Raw genomic sequence first — 16,508 nt, forward strand, 5'->3', positions numbered from 1 at the left:
TATTGGTACTGTCTCCATGGAAAGAAGACAGTGGTGTCAGTTTCCATCGGGTTGTGGTGGGATATTGGTCCCCTCATCTCCAATTGTGTGGCCTGTGCTTCTGGCCTTGGTGAAGACACCTGGCCCCAGGTAGGGCGTCCTGGGGAAGCGGGCTACAGACCAGATCAACTCTGCAGGGTGCTCTTTTTCCTCTGCTACATCTCATCTATTCCTCCTGACTGTTCCTAACCAAAGTTTTAATAGTACCAGATCTTAGCGGGCCAAGGGCTCAGGGAAACAGTATGTTAAACTCAAGAGATGCATTGCTTTCCAAGTAGGAGAAACCTAACCTCTGCTGCTGTGTGTGTGTATGTCCCTCTCAAAGATTCCAGTTTGATCACAGCATTAAGGTAAAACCAGAAAGCTGGCTAATTTGTTTCAAAGCACAAGCCAAGGCACTTTCTTAGCTCTCTAGGGAAGTAGAAAGTAGCCCAGAGGGTCTACCTGCTATTGCAATTTGGTTCCTCCAAAGGCCTCACGTACCTGATGATATCCCATCCATCACTGGGTGAGCTACTGCCACCCAGCCATCTGATAAACCATGGTGGTGGCAGCTGCACAGGACACTGGCCAGGTATACAACACTCAGGCTAGGGAGTGGCACGGACTCAGCATGCCAAACAGGTAGCCACCATGCATAGAAGATATTCTAGAAGTTGCCTCCAGCACCGCATAGCTCAACTGCTGGCAAAAGAGAGGTCTCCTGGTCTTCCTAGGATCATGAAGAACTAATTTACTTAATTTAGACCAGGCTGAAATCCTTCGTACTTTTTTTTTTTTCCCCTCCTGAAACAGTTTCTGTATATCCCTGGCTGCCTTAGACTCAGGACAGCTTTGTAGACCAGGCTGACCTAGAACTCAGTCTTCTGTCTGCCTCTGTCTTCCAAGTGCTGGGATTACAGGCATGTGCCACCACTGCCCAGCTATCCTTTGTATTTTAACTGATCTAAAATAAAGGAGTTGAAGGTCAGATCAGGAATGATAGGTTATGACCACAGTCCAGTTCCAAGTTTAAGAGCAACTTTAGCCACTGCAAATCAGAAGAGTCAAAATTTTTTTCCTTTTCTTTTTTTTTGAGACCGGGTTTCTCTGTGTAGCCACATTTGTTATGGAATTTACTCTGTAGCCTAATCTGGCCTTGAACTCAAGATTTTCCTGATTTTGCCTCAAGTGCTAGATTAAAGGCATGCACCACCACTGCCCAGCTGAGTTTAGACATTTTAAATTTAAACTTCTGAAGGAAAGTGATAAAGCAGGGGGTGACAACTCAAGCCAGTGTTCCACATGTCCCCCAATTGTATAGACCATGGACTGACCTCTGCAATGTAGCATGTGAACATTCAGTAATGTGCAAGCATTACTTGTACAACAGTGGAAGTAATGTACTTGCTCATTTGGATGGTTCTTTAACTAGACTGCTTTAAAAACAGGAAGGGAAAGAATTGCTTGGTAGTCAAGTTGAAACAACCCTGACTTAACCGTTTTAGTGCCAAGACTCAAAATAGTAATAGGAAGAGTGAAAACTCTGTTCTCTGTGTTTTTTGTTGTTTTGTTTTCCTGAGACAGGGTTTTTCTTGTGGAGTATTGGCACCTTGGCTGTCCTGGACTCACTTTATAAACCAGGCTGGCCTCAAACTCAGAGATCCGCCTGCCTCTGCCTCCCATGTGCTGGGATTGCAGGCATGCACCACTGCGTCTGGCTCTGAGGTGTTTTTGTTAAATTAGCCAGGCTAGGGACGTAGCTCAGTTGGTGTAGTGCTTGCCTAGTATGTATGAAGCCCTGGGTTCAATCCCCAAAACTCTATAAACAAGGCATGACAGTCCTGCAATCTCAGCATGCGGAGGATCAGAAGTCCAAAGTCATCCTTAGCTACAGAGTTCAAAATTGTCCTGGGCTGTATAAAACTGTCTCAAAAGAACAAAACAAACAAAACCCTTACTAACTTGGTACTTGAGAAACACTTCAGATGGAAACTTGTGTTTTTTAAGACAGGGTCTCATAAAGCTCCCAACGCTTGAAACTCTTCATGTTGATCAGGTTGGCCTCAAGTTTGCAGAGATACATCTGCTTTTAAAGATGTGTGCCACTACGTCCCCTAATCAAATGAAAACTAAGGAGTTGAGTTCTGCTGCATAGGTCTCTACACCATCGAAGTGTACTATTAGACGTACTACTGCTAGAAGATTCTAGTCCTCCAAAACAAAGGAACAGCATTAGCTGCCCCTGTCCAAACTCAGTCCCAAGGACCCTGTGAGAGGAAGCGTGCTTTCAGCATTAAATAATTTCTTCAAATGACCGCAACACAGTTTTAAAACCAAAGTCTAAATCTAGACACTGGTTCTGGTGGCACACACTTACAATCCCAGGATTGGGACGTGGAGGCAGAATGACTAAGTTCAGGGTTATCCTTTGCTACATACTGAATTTGAACCCAGTTTGGGTTATATGAGACCCTGTCTCAAAAAACAAAAAGATGTAAATCCTGGAGTTCAACTCCTTGTCAGTCTGTACTTAGTGAGGAGCTATTCAAGAAAGGCACCTGTTCGCCATTTCCAAGACTGCCACCCAAGAGACTGACTGTTCTGCCCACCTTCCACCAGTCTTGGTCTTGTCTAATGAGCCACCCTGTGGCTGAATGCCAAGGAGATGCTTGCATGTGGACTTCCACTTTAAAGCACTGAAGTGTGTTTTCAGTATCCAGAAGGCCAAGCATGGCGACAACTTTTCTTTCTCAGTGCATGGAACAGAATTTGTTCATCTTAGCATCCCTATGTTGAGGCAGGGGTGCCAGCATCAGACCACCGCCCAGCCTGGCTCTTGTACTCCATAACACATTCATCCTTGGTGCCTGAAAAACAACTCTTAGCCAACCAGTCAATGTTGGTGCATCTAGAACACTAAGAAGCAATAGCAGGTGACGAAGCCATGAGGAGAAACACAGCTGTCGATGTGTCTGTAAATACATGTAACAGACACAGTGACAAACTAATGCAGGCAGTGCCATCTTTCTGGTTGTCACAGCTTCAGAAGCAAAATCACATACCCTCTAACATGAAATGGGGAGCATGATCTGAAGCCATTGACCACAGCCACCAGGCTGCTGCTTTGTATGAAAGACCTGGGCAAAGAGGCTGACACAGGAATGACATGCTACAAGCCATCTTTGGTTACCTGGCTTCTATAGGGTTCCTTCTTGAGAGACCTCAGTGGTGACAGACCTGAGTGCAGGGGACACAGCATCTAACAGATGCATACATAGACTGATCCAGGTCCAATCCACTGCAGTTTTTTTGGGAGCAACTTAAAAAAGCAGTAACAACCAGGCCTCTCCTATTTAAGGAGAAAACTTTTTTAAGGTCTCACATTTTCAAGACTGAGCATTCCATGCACACAACAGGAACAGCTTCAAGAAGAATGCCAGAGAGGCTTGACAGTTGGTACCAGTGGGTCGGGTGGGGACTAAAAGGTGCCTCCCCCCTGGCTCAAAGTTCCTTGAAGGGGAAAGGGACTCACACGGAGATGATTGTGAGGACAGACATGTACTGGGCCTGCCTCCCAGATGCCTGTAAAGACAGCCACCAGGAGCTCGTACGAGATATCCTTGCCCCTAAGTTCCAGTCAGCACACCGACTAGCCAACCAGAACTCTGTTGTCACCAAGCACACAGGCCCTCAGGAGAGGGGACACAGTATCTGCAAATCTTCCCAGGGAAGTCAGAGTTGCTGTTCTGGCCAAGAGGAGCCAATGGGCAGCTCCTGCCATGCACAGTGGTGACAGCCTTATGGCCTGCTTCACCCACAGCTTCCCCAGGTAGTTCTCAAACTGGCTGTAGCTGTATGGCATCTGCTTCATGTGCAGATCTAGTAACCACTGTCCGCAAGGACCTCAGGGACCAATAAGCACTTCCTTGACAGTGGTGAAGATAGGACGGGGCCACATGTGGTCTGCAGCCCCTAGAGCCCACGTGTGTGTGTCTGACTGGCCAGAGCTTTGTTCCTCCATGTCCTTGTTCAGGAGTCTCCCCTCAGTTACTGCGTTCTAGGAAGCCAAGTAAAGGGCCTTGGTCGAGGTAGATGGAGGCCATGGCTGTCCTGTTTCCTACCACATCGTCACAGTTCCCCGGCTGATTCTGCCAGTCAGATGTTATTTGGGCTTTGGCTACTTAGGCTCATCTTTTTCAGCTCCATGGGCTCTGGAGCTTTCTCTTCCTGCCCAGACTGCTGATCCTTAGAAAATTAAAGGGCACCCCCTTAATTGGGGCCACTTCCCTAGAGAACCAAGAGCAGCTGCTGCTGTTCTTCCAGCCACCTCTGGAGAGCCAGGCACCCCCTCTGCTCAGCCCACTTCACACACTGCTCAGGCCTATGTGAAAACTACAATTGCCACCTGTTTTCTTCCTGCTGACACCACAAGGCTTAATACTCCAGCTCAGGCAACCATTTAGTCACACCAGCCTTTCTCCCTCCCCATACCCTGAGTCACAGGTCTCGGTCACAGTGGCTGGAATCCTTAGATTTTGTACAAAAAGCTGGGGACATAGTCAAACCTGAGCAGTGGGCAGGCGGCCCCAGGTGACTCCTGCATGTAGTGCAATTTCAACAGCTCAGCCAGGTACTGAACTACTCTGATGTCCTCATTCACCAGTCCCAGGTTAAGCTTCAGGAAGCTGGTCTGTCTGCTGGCCACTGCTTCTCGTGTCTCCTCACTGTGGGCAGGCAGATGTAGGTGGTGGCAAAAGGTGTAGAGGAATGCCTTAGAGCATAGCTGGGTGAGCATGCTCTGGACATGTAGGTAGTAGGTGCTGCCCCGCTTGATCTGAGTGCGATGGTCAGCCAGGCGGGGCACCAGCGTACCGCTGTACAGGGGACAGCGTAGGGTCTTGTTATCCAGGTCCAGGATGCTGGTGTAGCGGCTGTACCGGCTCAGGGTATGAAGAGTACCCACACTGGAAGGGGAGGCCACTCTGAAAAAGACAAGCCAAGGTCAGAAAAAAAGGCAAGGGTTAGAAAAATAGGTGACATCTGCTTAGATTAGGCTCACTGTCCTCAAACTCCCATCCAACTAGCATACACTGGCTGTACAGGAAGTTCAGATGCTTTGGTCCCTAAGACCCTGGCAATCTGAATCCTGATGGCCTCAGAAGCATCTATTCCTTGCCTAAATGAGTCAAACTTCCAGTGGTGCTTCAGAACCATCTGCCTGTCTTTTCTCCTCCTGGAATTCCTCACACCAGACTGAAGCACACTTGGGCTTCCCTCATCTCTGGGATTAGCTTGGTCAGCCTCCTTTTACCCTTTCTGAGCCTCATCTCTAAGATGGAGATACTTCTTCCTGGGGTCACCAGAGTGACAAAATAAGTCACCTTAGGATGAAGCCTGGCCTTTCTTTAGTTGGGTACTACCACTCTGAGCCATAACCACCCAGTGTGGTGACTGCTAAGGAATTCTCCATTCTGGAGGCCTTGGGCCCAGCAGCATGTGTTCCAGGGTGAAGTGGAACAGGCCCAGTGCTCAGCTTCCTGAGGCTGTTCCCTGGCTCCTGCCCCCTAGTTTCTGAGTCCTGACTCAGAAAGGCATAAGTTCCTTTTCTTTCCATTTCTGTTCTAAGCATGCTTTCCATAACACTGGGCTTCACTTTAATGCTCCCCTCCCTGCTGGGTGGCTCTTGCCCACCATGTGGCTGACCTTCATGTCCAATTCAGAAAGCATGGTGCCGAGACTCTTAAATTTCCACCTTTGGATCTGTAATAAACTTCTAAAAACTCAAAGCAAAACACTCCCTGTAAAAAGAGCAGCCTTCCCCAAGGGTAGGACTAGAGTAGGAAGAACAGGGGCCTGCTGTGCATGGACCCTAGCTTACATTCCAATATCACAAGAAAACAAAAGAGCTCTCCTTCAGAATGGTCTTCCCAGCGGGACAGCAGTGGCTCACACCTTTAGTCCCAGCCCTCAGGAGGCAGGGGACATCAGAGCAGTTTCCAGGACAGTCAGGACTACACAGAGAGACCCTTTCTCAAAAACCAAACCAAACCAAAAACAACCAAAGCGGGAGGGGAGGCAGTCTTCCCACACGGGTAGGGATTCCCACCAGAAGACCTTCATCAAACATTTAGGGCTTATATAAGACATAATACTATAAAAAAAGCCACTAGAACCACAATTACTTTTGCCTTCTTGGTGCACTTAGTAATGATTAATTAAGTATTACTAGCAAATCAGGCCGTGAACTGGGAGCTGAGACTGTGATGAAGACTGTCCCAGAATCTTGTCTTATTCTTCTTCATGACAAGCTGGACTTGAAAGAAGAGTGGGACCTGGGGACTGTGGAAGGCCTGAAGACCATGACAAAGGTCAGGATTCAAATGGCAGGACTCACACAGGCCCTAAACCCAGAACAAGTGGCACTGCATGTACAGCATACGCCTTTAACAAGGGAGAACTGGGGCCTGAAGGCAAGAAACAGCCTCAGTTCATGAGGACAGTAAGAGGTCTTAAGAGTGTCCCCCACTCACTACCCCCACTACTGCCTCAGTGGGCTGCCTTACCAGCCACTGCACCCTCGCCACGGATCTTGCTAACTCCACACCAACTTCTTTACTCCCACTGAAGGGCCCAGGCAAATCTTGAGCTCAGCAAGTGCAGCTCAGCTCCCCATTCGGCTCAGCCAGTTCCCACCTGGCAGACCCTCCACCTCTCTTGTGATGTTTCAGCTATTGGAGGTCTGTACCTCCGACAAGGACGGCATAGTGCTTTACACCACTGTGAACTGGAGTCAGAAAGAACACAGGACCTTCAAGTCCAGTCACTCTCTGACTTTACTAGACCAAGACTCCAGTTCTCTTTCCTCACCAACTGAATCAGACTCTGACTGGGAATTCACAATTGACTCCCAGGAGATGTGGCATTCGCAGGCTCTGGGTTCTATCGCTGTCTACCACACAACATACACAAAGAAATTAATTCTCCCAAACAGTTCTGACATGGAAGTGGGGAGGGGTCAAGATAGGCAAGCTGTGAACCCCCTGCCCCATGATAGAGAAGGCAACAGAATCAAGAGTGTTTTGCCAAAAATATGAACAGCTAGTTGGGTTAGCCATTGTCTAGGGAGCAAGCTTCCCTTTCCAGCATTCACAGATCAACCTGCTTCATCTCTTACTGTCTAGGGCTCTTCCCCACCACCTGGAATCAGTTACCTCTGTAGGCCAATAAGCTTCCACTTCTGAAAATCCATGATATGCAAAGGGGAGGAGATCCAGTGCTTCACTGGCTTGGCACAGCAGCCATAGCTGGGCACAAAGATGGACAGTGCAGTCACAAGCTTTCTGACTATGCTTTCATCTTCACCCAGGACCACAAGTGTCCTCCCACTGAGCAGGGAGTAGATGGCTGGGTGTGCAAAAGGATACTGACGAATGAACTTTAAGGCATTCTGGCCAGCTCTCTTTTTGTGCCTCTCAGAGGATAGGCCAGCAGGGTGAGCAGAGAGGCTTCTGTCTGAGCTGGCGGAGGCCACACTGCCCATGTAGCTAGCAGTATCTGAGTAGTTATCCAGGCTCGTCTTACTAACATCTCGGCTAGCCAGAAGGCAGCGTGGATCCAGCTCATAAGCTGGGAACATTTCACATATGTTGTCTCGGGGAGAAGGGTCAGTGTTTTCCATGACAAGGTCCACATGGAGCCCTTGTTCCTTCTGCAGGTAGCGCTGTGGAGGAATGCTCACCACACCATCCTCTTCGGAAAGAGTGGAAGCTGGGGTGGGCAGAGGCACCAGCTGACCTTCACTCTCCTTGCCAATACAGCAGCTGGAGTCTATTTGGGATGGGGTATTTTCCAAGTTGCCCTCCTGAGTTTCACCCAGTTCTGGTGGGGTGACACTTGCATGGAAATGGATGGCCCCCTCATTATCCCCCTCATTATCTGCATAGGTCTCTTCCTCATTAATGGCACTTGGGTAGCTGGCCTTAAAGTCATCAGGAATGAGGGCCTCAGAAGGGCAAGTGCTTAAGACTTCAATGCTGTCCTCACTGACTGTCCTGTGGCTGACCGCTTTGCTGCGGACCACACGGGGGCTCAAGGGCACTGTGAGACTGGCCTGGCTGTCGGATTTTGACAACACAGAAGAGGACTTCTCAGTGCCCAGAACCTCAATGCTTTCCCCACTGCTGATGCTCCCTTTCATATCCATGTCCAGGTAGTCCAGGTTTTCTTGAGGGTCAAAACTGCTTGACTCTGTTGCCTTCACTTCCTTGTATTCTTCATCTCCAAGTTCCTGATCCATCTTGATCAACACAGACTCCACACTGGACTTGTAGGAACCAACACTAATTAAGACTTTAGGAATGGGGCATTCTTCCACAGGCCTAGAAGGCAGCCCTTCCCGGCTGGGCCGAGACGGCACATTCTCTTGCTTCTCTATCCTGTCATCAACATCCATAAAATCTTCGAAGAGGAAATTTGTTATGTGCTGATGTTTTCGAAGTGCTCTGTCAATCTGACTGGTCAGGAGGTAGCAGAGGTCTCCTCTGAACATGTGTTCAATGTGGCTAAGCTGGGCAAGGGTCTGAGTGAAATACTCAGTGTCACAGAGTTCCTCCAAGGTCTTCAACTTCTTGTCAAAGCACTTGGTGGACTTCGCTTTGATGAGTTTTGGGGTATAAGATGGCCTGCAGGTATAAAGGTCTGCGTGAGCTGGCTCCTCAGGATTAGGGGGAATGGAAACCTGGTCAGCCTCATCTTGGGATTGCTCCACATCACCAGGATGCAAATCAGGCACCTTCATCTTCTGACGAGGGTACGAGCGGATCTGCTTCAGCAAATCTTGATGCTCAATGATGGACTTCTCCACATTGGCCAGCTCATTGGCTTTCTCAATTGCCTGAGATGAATAAAAACCTTTGTCATTGGCTTTCTTCTGGATCTCAGTTTCTGTGTGCAGCACTGTCCTAGTGTAATCCAAGTCTTTCAGCTTTTTTTCAAGCTCTCCAGCAAATGCCTTCCTGTTACCCATCTTCAAGCACTCTGATGCTTTGGAAAATTCAGCTGAAAGCTCTTGGAACTGCTGCATGATTTTATGCTGGTCTGCGGAGATATAAGCCATACAGAAGGGTCTGACAAAGCCCCGGGCCTCTAGGTCATACAAGGTTAGGTGATGCACATATGCAAACGCCCCTTCCTTAGAGTCTCCCAGTACCACTTTAGAGTCCTCCACAAAGTTCAACTTGGGGTAGGCAGAACCAGGAGGATGACCAACGAATGAAGCCTGGTAATCCACGGACATGATCCGCAAGGAGAAGTAATTGAGATCAAAAGTGCCAAAAACTTTGGTGTCATTGGGGATGGTCAGCAAGGGTTGTGGTCCCACCTGCTCAGAGAACTCGGAAATAAGGATGAAGTCCCTGGAGAACTTGGCCCCAGAGAGTTTAGACCAGGGGTTAGCCCCCTGGCTGGCATAGGGGAAGAGAGGAACTGAGTACTCTTCAGGCAAGGCAGGCTCATTGTAAGGTTCTTCCTCATACTCGTCTTCCTTGGTGAAGGCTACCACATCAGGGGCGCTGATCATATTTCCTGAAATATGGAGAGAACATTGAAAAGAAATGTAAAATAATGCGGGGTTAGTCGGCAGGAAAATCACGCCTCTGGATGAGAAGGGGAAGTTCTTGTGGCCTTCTTTGCACTTGGAGGGGTCCTGAGCTGCCTCTCACACAACCAAGAATTCCAGTTCCCGCAGCTTCGCGAGGTTTGGGACCTGGGAAGCCTCATGAACTCCAAAGCTGCAGGCCCAGATGACGGAGGAGGCTGGCTACTCTCCGGCTGTTTCCCCAGCTGGCCCAAGGTTTCTGAACCGAGGTCACTAGCACTTCCCGGAACCTACCGGCGACATCAACAGCCTCCACTCTGATCAGGTTCTTAATCCTGGCTACGGGTTGCCGCAGAGTCAGTCAAATGGGTCTCCCCCCGACCTAAGAACAGAAACTGTCGCGGCTCCTAGGACAGTACTGTCCTAAGGAAGCTACCGCGGCACCGCCATCTTGGTATCACATGACTCCCAAGCATCAGCGTTGCGTGACCCGGAAACACTCATCAGTCTTCCTAGAAAGTGTCGTCTTTCAAGAGGCCCTGACGATTACTCCCTCCAGAGGACGAGTCCCATTAACTAACCGCTGTCCTAAAGAAAAGAAAAGTAGAATACAGTGGGGTGAAAGGGAGGAGGAGAAACCGTGTTGTGTGAGCGTGTCCGGGCCGTGAGGCATTCTGGGAGTTGTAGTTCGATGTTGCTCAGAGGCACGGTTAGCGGAAGTTGTCTGTGAGCGCGAGTTTAAGCGGGACTCTGAAGTGTGGGTTTCTGGCAGGGTCCTGGAAAAGGTGCATTATTAAACTGTCTCTGGGAGGGGTGCCTTGTGGATTCTCCTCTCGGTTCCCCAACATGCACGGGCACCCGTAGAGTTGCTGCCGGCGCAGGGCCTAGGGAATGATCTTCTCAGTTACCCTTTTAGCGTTCCAGTGGCAGCGACGGCTTGGAGGCCGTGCCTTGTCCCGTGCTGCCATGGAAGTGGCCTTCCGAGGAGTGCGAAAAGTCCTGTGCGTGGCGGAGAAAAACGACGCCGCCAAGGGGATCGCGGATTTGCTGTCCAATGGTCGAATGAGGCGGGTAAGAAGCATTTAGGTTCGGCTTCCATGGGAAACGCCCACAAAGTGGGACTGCGCGGTGGTTACCCAAAGCCTAGGCTAAAGCGACTCCGCCTGTAACGTCGCAGAAGGCCCCTCCTGCCCTCTTCACACCCCAGGCTCTCCTTTGACTTCAGGCCTTTTAAGGCATCGATAGTTCTTTGCCCGCTTTCTCTGTCTGATCGTCTCAAATACTTGTGGATGATGGGCCTTATGTGGGTCTGGAGCGATTGTGAGGAGACATGTATTTTACAGTTCTTCCTTGGTGAGCCTGAAGTTCAGTTTAGTTGGAAACCGGAAACCAAACTCCTTTGACTTGACGTTCAAATCTCACTTATTGATCCTATGCCTGGATTGTGCAGTCCCTGTGACTTTTTTGTCTCTGTCACCCTAGGGGTAGACAAACACTAAGGTTTGGGAACTAGAGGGGAATTCAGCAACTACTTCCATAGATTGATTCTGAACTACACAAGAGAGGCCTGTCTCCTGACAAACGAGAAAGGGAAGATGAGAAGGGCAAAACCACAGAACTGTTGCATTATCGCTCAGCTGGAGGTCCTTCCAAAGAGCGGTTCTTTTTTCTTTGAAAATACTTGGATCTCTAGACCTCTGCTTCCGGTTCCGAAATCACATGGGTTGGGGTGGAGGGCAAGGTTAGATGGGCGCTGGCAGTAACTTCACTTCTTTAAAATGTTGAATATCTTTGAGTAATAATTTCCTTATCAGCCCTGAATGGTGGTGCACACCTGTAATTCCAGCACTCAAGGGGCAGAGACAAATGGATCTTTGTAAGTTTGAGGCCAGCCTAGTCTACAAAGTGAGTCCAGGCTACACAGAGAAACCCTGTCTCGAAAAACAAACAAACAAAAACAAAATTTCTTTCCCTTCCTTTTTGGAAATAGGGTCTCACTATGTAGCCCTGGCTGTCGTGGAACTTGCTAAGTAGATCAGGCTGGCCTTGAACCAATGAGATTTTTATTCTTTGTTTTTTGTCAATATCTATGGGTGTTTAGCCTGCATGTATGCCTATGTACCACATGCATGCCCACCAAGGCCAGAAATGGGCATCAGATCATCTAGAACTTGGAGGTACAAATGGTTGTGAGCAACCATGTGGGTATCAAACCTAAATACTCTAGAAGAGCAACCAATGTTCTTAACCATTGAACCATCTCTCCAGCCCCTTAACTGTCTTTTTAAGGAGTCTTCCTCCTGCTCTCCACGCATAGTGTTCCTCACTAGGCCCGGGATATCTCTCTCTCTCTCTCTCTCTCTCTCTCTCTCTCTCTTTTTGTGGTTTTGTTTTTTTGGGGACATGGCTTCTCTGTGGTGTAAGTGCTGGCTGTTCTGGAATTTTCTATGTAGACCAAGCTAGGGATTCTTAATAATGTATCACTTAGAAGGCATCTACTGAAGGCTGGAGAGATGGCTCAGAGGTTAAGAGCACTGACTGCTCTTAATCTGAACTTAATTCCCAGCAACCACATGGTGGCTCACAACCATCTATAATGAGATTTAGTGCCCTCTTTGGGCCTGCAGGTGTACATTTAGGTAGAACACTGTATACATAATAAAGAAATAAACCTTAAAAAAAAAAAAAGAAAGAAAAGAAAAGAAAGAAAGAAAGAAAGAAAGAAAGAAAGAAAGAAAAGAAAAGGCATTTACCAGAACCAGAATGCCAAAGCTGGAAAAGAAGATTATTGTTGCTTTGCTGATACCAATGAGTAGGTGGGAACTGAATCTTTAAAACAGTATTTCATTCAGAGAGCTGGCAGTGTTAGATGAGTTTTCCACCTCATCTCCAGCTGGCAGATGAGAATAAGAATAGGGGTGAGGTAGAACAAGAAAGATGGTCAATTATTAGGGAGTTCAGTCTTGCCCCCTAGTCAGCCACATTTTGAGACTTGTGTAGTTCCGTAAGGAGAAGAATTTAGCTGTAGGAAGAAATAAACAGTGAGAAATTAGATGACCTCAAACAGCTAGAGCAATTGTTACTTAATGACAGAGAGGTGTTGTTTGTTTTTCTGACTAGGTCATGATCAGGGCACAGAACCTAGGCACTCAGTGACCAGTGTTCAAGAGAATAAGCATTACTTGCTTTAGGCTGGGATTTTTGTAGCTAAAAATAGGAATAGGGAGAAAGAGATTTGTTTGGGGCAGAATGACAAAGTTAGCTGTTTTCTTTAGATAAGCTGTTTGGTCAAACTGCCATGTCTGTTGTCTCTGGCACCACTGGGTATCTGGGGTTGGGCCAGCTGCTTCCTGCAATCATCAAATAGCTGTTTCCTAGAACTTTGAGCTCAGTTTTAGGACCTTGGCTTTTGTGGAGATTCATGTTTTTAATTTGGAGGAAATGTCACAACAAGGTAAGTGTGGTAAAGTATGGGTTGTATGACCATTATACTATCTAGTTTCAGAAGGTAACTTTGTCTCTTTAACAGAATGCCGTTGTTTGCTATGTCATGCCCACCACCATTAACCTGTTCTGTTGTTGTTAGTGGGAGTGTGGGGGTGGGGTTAGGTTTTTTGTTGTTGTTTTCCAGACAGGGTTTCTCTGTGTAGCCTTGGCTGTCCTGGACTGGCTTTGTAGACCAGGCTGGTCTCACAGAGATCCACCTGCCCGTCTTCCAGAGTGCCAGGATTACAGTTGTGGGCTCTGTGTTCCACTGTTGTTGTTTTTTTTTTTTTAAGATTTATTAATTATTCCCTCTATCTGCATGTATACCTGCATGCCAGAAGAGGGTATCAGATCCCATTATAGATGGTTGTGAGCCACCATGTGTTGCTGGGAATTGAACTTAAGACCTTTGGAAGAACAGCCAGTGTTCTTAACCTCTGAGCCATATCTCCAGTCCTCTTATTTTTATTTTTGTGTATTGCTGTTTTTAACAAAATCTCAATTGTTCGATTTTACCAATAAGAATCAGAGAGTGGTGGTGCACGCCTTTAATCCCAGCACTCAGGAGGCAGATCTCTGTGAGTTCAAGGCCAGCCTGGTTTACAGAGTGTCATGGCTAAGGAAAAAGGACTTAGGAGCCAGATGCTGGGTGAAAGCCTGCTAGCTCAGAGAGGCAGAGAAAGTAACCAGCTGACCTTCCTGCTCAGCTGATATCCCAGAAGGAATCCTCCTTTCCCATGCCATCTCAAACAAGCCTCCTTCCAACTCATTGTCCTTCCCTTCTACTTTCTGTTCATCCCTCTCTCTGTCCTCCTCACCCCCTCTTACTCTTATCATAGTTTTTTCCTAATAATCCTATGTTCAATTCCTGTCAACTGGTCGCTTGCTCTCCCTCTTGACCTATGCTTGACTTTATTTAATCCTGTTTATAACATTCAAACACAAAGCTCTTGGATTAAAAGGTGTGTGCTAAGGCTGGACCACACTACAACTAGAAATTGGTTTTACCAGTGAATAACACAATTGCAGGTTTCACAGTGTGATCAAATATCCTGCAACAGTGTATAAATCTGTCTATGAGTGTGCAGGCACTTGCCACATGTTTGCTTGTGTCCTTGAAGGCCAGAAAAGGGCCTTGGTCCTCTGGAACTGCAGGTATAGGTGGTGATGGGCATTTGCTGTGGGTGCTCTCCTGGAAGGACAGCACTCTAACCACTGAACCCTCTCTAATCTCTAGCCAACCCATGTTTTATCAAACTGAAGCTGGTTGTGAGGTATTTTCTTCAAATTGAAGCATGAGTGTCCCCCTCTCCAAGCTAAGGTCTTGAAACTGATCTCAGTGTTCCAGGAAGTAGCTCTTTGGGAATTTCAGAAGGCCCAACACCAAACACCCAGTCCTTGAAATCTTGACCGTCTTGCTCCCACCTTCCAATATGATTATATAAGTATGACAAGATGCACAGCACTAATCCACTTTCTGTCCTCCTGGATTTGCCTGTTCTAGACATTTCATATAAATGGAACCAGACAGAGCATGGCCTTTTGTGTCACATTTATTTCATTAACAACGTTTTCTGAAGTGTATCCACATTGTAGCATATATTAGTACTTTGTTCCTTTTCATGGTTGGACATTTTATTAGCTAGATGGATCACTCTGTGTTTACGAATTTGAGTTCCTTCTACTTTTTGCTTATTGTAATTAAGACTGTTGTAAACTGATTTGCAATTATGAATAGCTATTACAGTTATGGGAGTTCTACGCGTGGGATTGCTGGGATGTGTGGTAGCTATGTTTAACTTTTTCAGGAACATTAGACTTTTTTCCATATGCTTTAAAAACACTTGTTTGTTTGTTTTTCATTCTGGTGCTGGCACCCAAGGTCCTGTGCATGCTCAGCAACCATCTACTACCAAGCTACAGCACTAGCCCTACACTTTATCATTTATTACTTCATTTAGAAATAATAAACCAGCTGGGGGGAGGGGTGGCACATGCCTTTAATCCCAGTAGTCGTGAAGCAGAGGCTGGTGGATTGCGGTGAGTTCAAGGCCCACCTGGTTTCAAAGCAAGTCCAGGACAGCCAGGGCTACACAGGGAAAGTCTGTCTCAAAAATATTTTTTTATTTATGTTTATTTTATGTTCATTAGGTTGTTTGCCTGCTTGTATGTCTGTGTGAGGGTGTAGTAATAGGAGTAACAGACAGTTGTAAGCTGCCATGTGGGCACTGGAAATTGAACCTGTGTCCTCTGGAAGAGCAGACAGTGTTCTTAACCACTGAGACATCTCTCCAGCCCCTTGATCCACTTTTTTAGTTCATGTTTCCATATTGTATTTAGTCTGTCACACCACATCATTTTGGCATATGGAGATCTATTTGTCCCATCGTCATTTGTTGAAATCTGTCCTTTCAGTGGACGTGGCACCCTTGTCAAAGATCACTTAGCAAGGAAAAACCTGTAATCCCAGCATTCAGCAAAGAAAGTTTGAGGCCAACTTGGGCTATATAGTGATACTCTATTAAAAAATCACACTCACACACACACACAAAATGAGGGACTATAAAGATGGCACTGGCTGTTGCTGTAGAGGACCCAAATTCTGTTCACAGCACCCATGTCAGATGGCTCACAACCATCTCTTCTGGTCTCCTCGGGGACCCATACACATGTGGCACACACATACACACATTGATTTTGATTTAGGGGGGAACAAAACAACCACAAAATGGACTGGGGAGATTGTCAATAAAACACTTGCTACAGAAGCATGAGGACAAATGTTGCATTGTAAGTGCCCACATGAAAAGCTGGGTGTGGCAACGGGCAGCTGTAACACTAGCACTGGGAAGGCAGAGACACCTGGGGCTTGCCGACCATCCAGTGTGGCTGAATTGGCAAGCTCCAGGTTCAATGAGACCCCATCTCAGACAAATGAGGAAGGAGGAAAGCATTGAGGAAGACACCTAACATCGACCTCTGCCCCTTACACATAGTGTGGAAGGTTTCAGTCAACAGAGCAGGTTCTGCCATTCAACCATACTCTTAGTTCTCATGATCACTACAGGGTGTTTTATTTGTTTGTTTGATTAAATCTGATGTTTAGTTATTGTAGTGTAGGCTTAGATTTTTCAAACACTCTATTTAAGGTTCTTAAATGCCTTTACCTCCCTTCCAAACCCCATCTTAGGTAGGAGATTAGTAGGGAAAGGGGCTGTAGACCTCTTTTATCTACTGCCTGCTGATAAGAGTCATTGGGTTCTTTGGGGATTACCAAACTCAGTCCTCAGGATACCAGCAGTCTAGTTGAACAGCAAAGCAGCAGCAGAAACACCAGTCAGCAATAGCTGAACGATTCAGTAGAAGCGGCTAGACTCTGCCCAAATGGTATGAGTCCTCTGAAGCA

At 47.2% G+C, this 16,508-nt stretch overlaps 2 protein-coding genes across 4 annotated transcripts in view; one reads left to right on the forward strand and one right to left on the reverse strand.

The window, feature by feature from the left end:
* Nucleotides 1–3,368: 3,368 nt before the first annotated feature.
* Smcr8 (SMCR8-C9orf72 complex subunit) lies at nucleotides 3,369–10,070 on the reverse strand. Its single transcript, XM_021658190.2, has 3 exons — nucleotides 9,911–10,070; nucleotides 7,233–9,603; nucleotides 3,369–5,003 (listed from the first exon to the last, which is right to left on the reverse strand). Exons 2-3 carry the CDS (start codon nucleotides 9,596–9,598, stop codon nucleotides 4,550–4,552), a joined length of 2,820 nt encoding a protein of 939 aa, XP_021513865.1. The 5' UTR covers nucleotides 9,599–9,603; nucleotides 9,911–10,070; the 3' UTR covers nucleotides 3,369–4,549.
* A 197-nt stretch (nucleotides 10,071–10,267) lies between these two features.
* Top3a (DNA topoisomerase III alpha) overlaps nucleotides 10,268–16,508 on the forward strand; it is a 37,283-nt gene continuing 31,042 nt past the window's right edge. Inside the window, exons 1-2 of one of the 3 annotated variants that reach the window (XM_060363595.1) lie at nucleotides 10,268–10,401; nucleotides 10,533–10,687. In XM_060363595.1, coding sequence (XP_060219578.1) covers nucleotides 10,583–10,687 — 105 coding nt within the window. In that variant the 5' untranslated portion in view covers nucleotides 10,268–10,401; nucleotides 10,533–10,582. Of the gene's footprint in view, nucleotides 10,688–12,404; nucleotides 13,071–16,508 lie in introns of those variants that run through there. The other 2 variants (XM_060363594.1, XM_060363596.1) reach the window with 2 other exon arrangements.

The sequence above is a fragment of the Meriones unguiculatus genome, chromosome 11 (genome assembly GCF_030254825.1).
Source record: "Meriones unguiculatus strain TT.TT164.6M chromosome 11, Bangor_MerUng_6.1, whole genome shotgun sequence".
In the NCBI taxonomy this organism is placed as follows: Eukaryota; Metazoa; Chordata; class Mammalia; order Rodentia; family Muridae; genus Meriones; species Meriones unguiculatus.

Coding starts and splice junctions, on each gene's coding strand:
- Smcr8 (XM_021658190.2), bottom strand. CDS start 9,598: ATGATCAGCGCCCCTGATGTGGTAGCCTTCACCAAGGAAGACGAGTAT. Junction 5,004..7,232: donor AAGCTTATTGGCCTACAGAG/GTAACTGATTCC, acceptor TGTCTTTTTCAG/AGTGGCCTCCCCTTCCAGTG.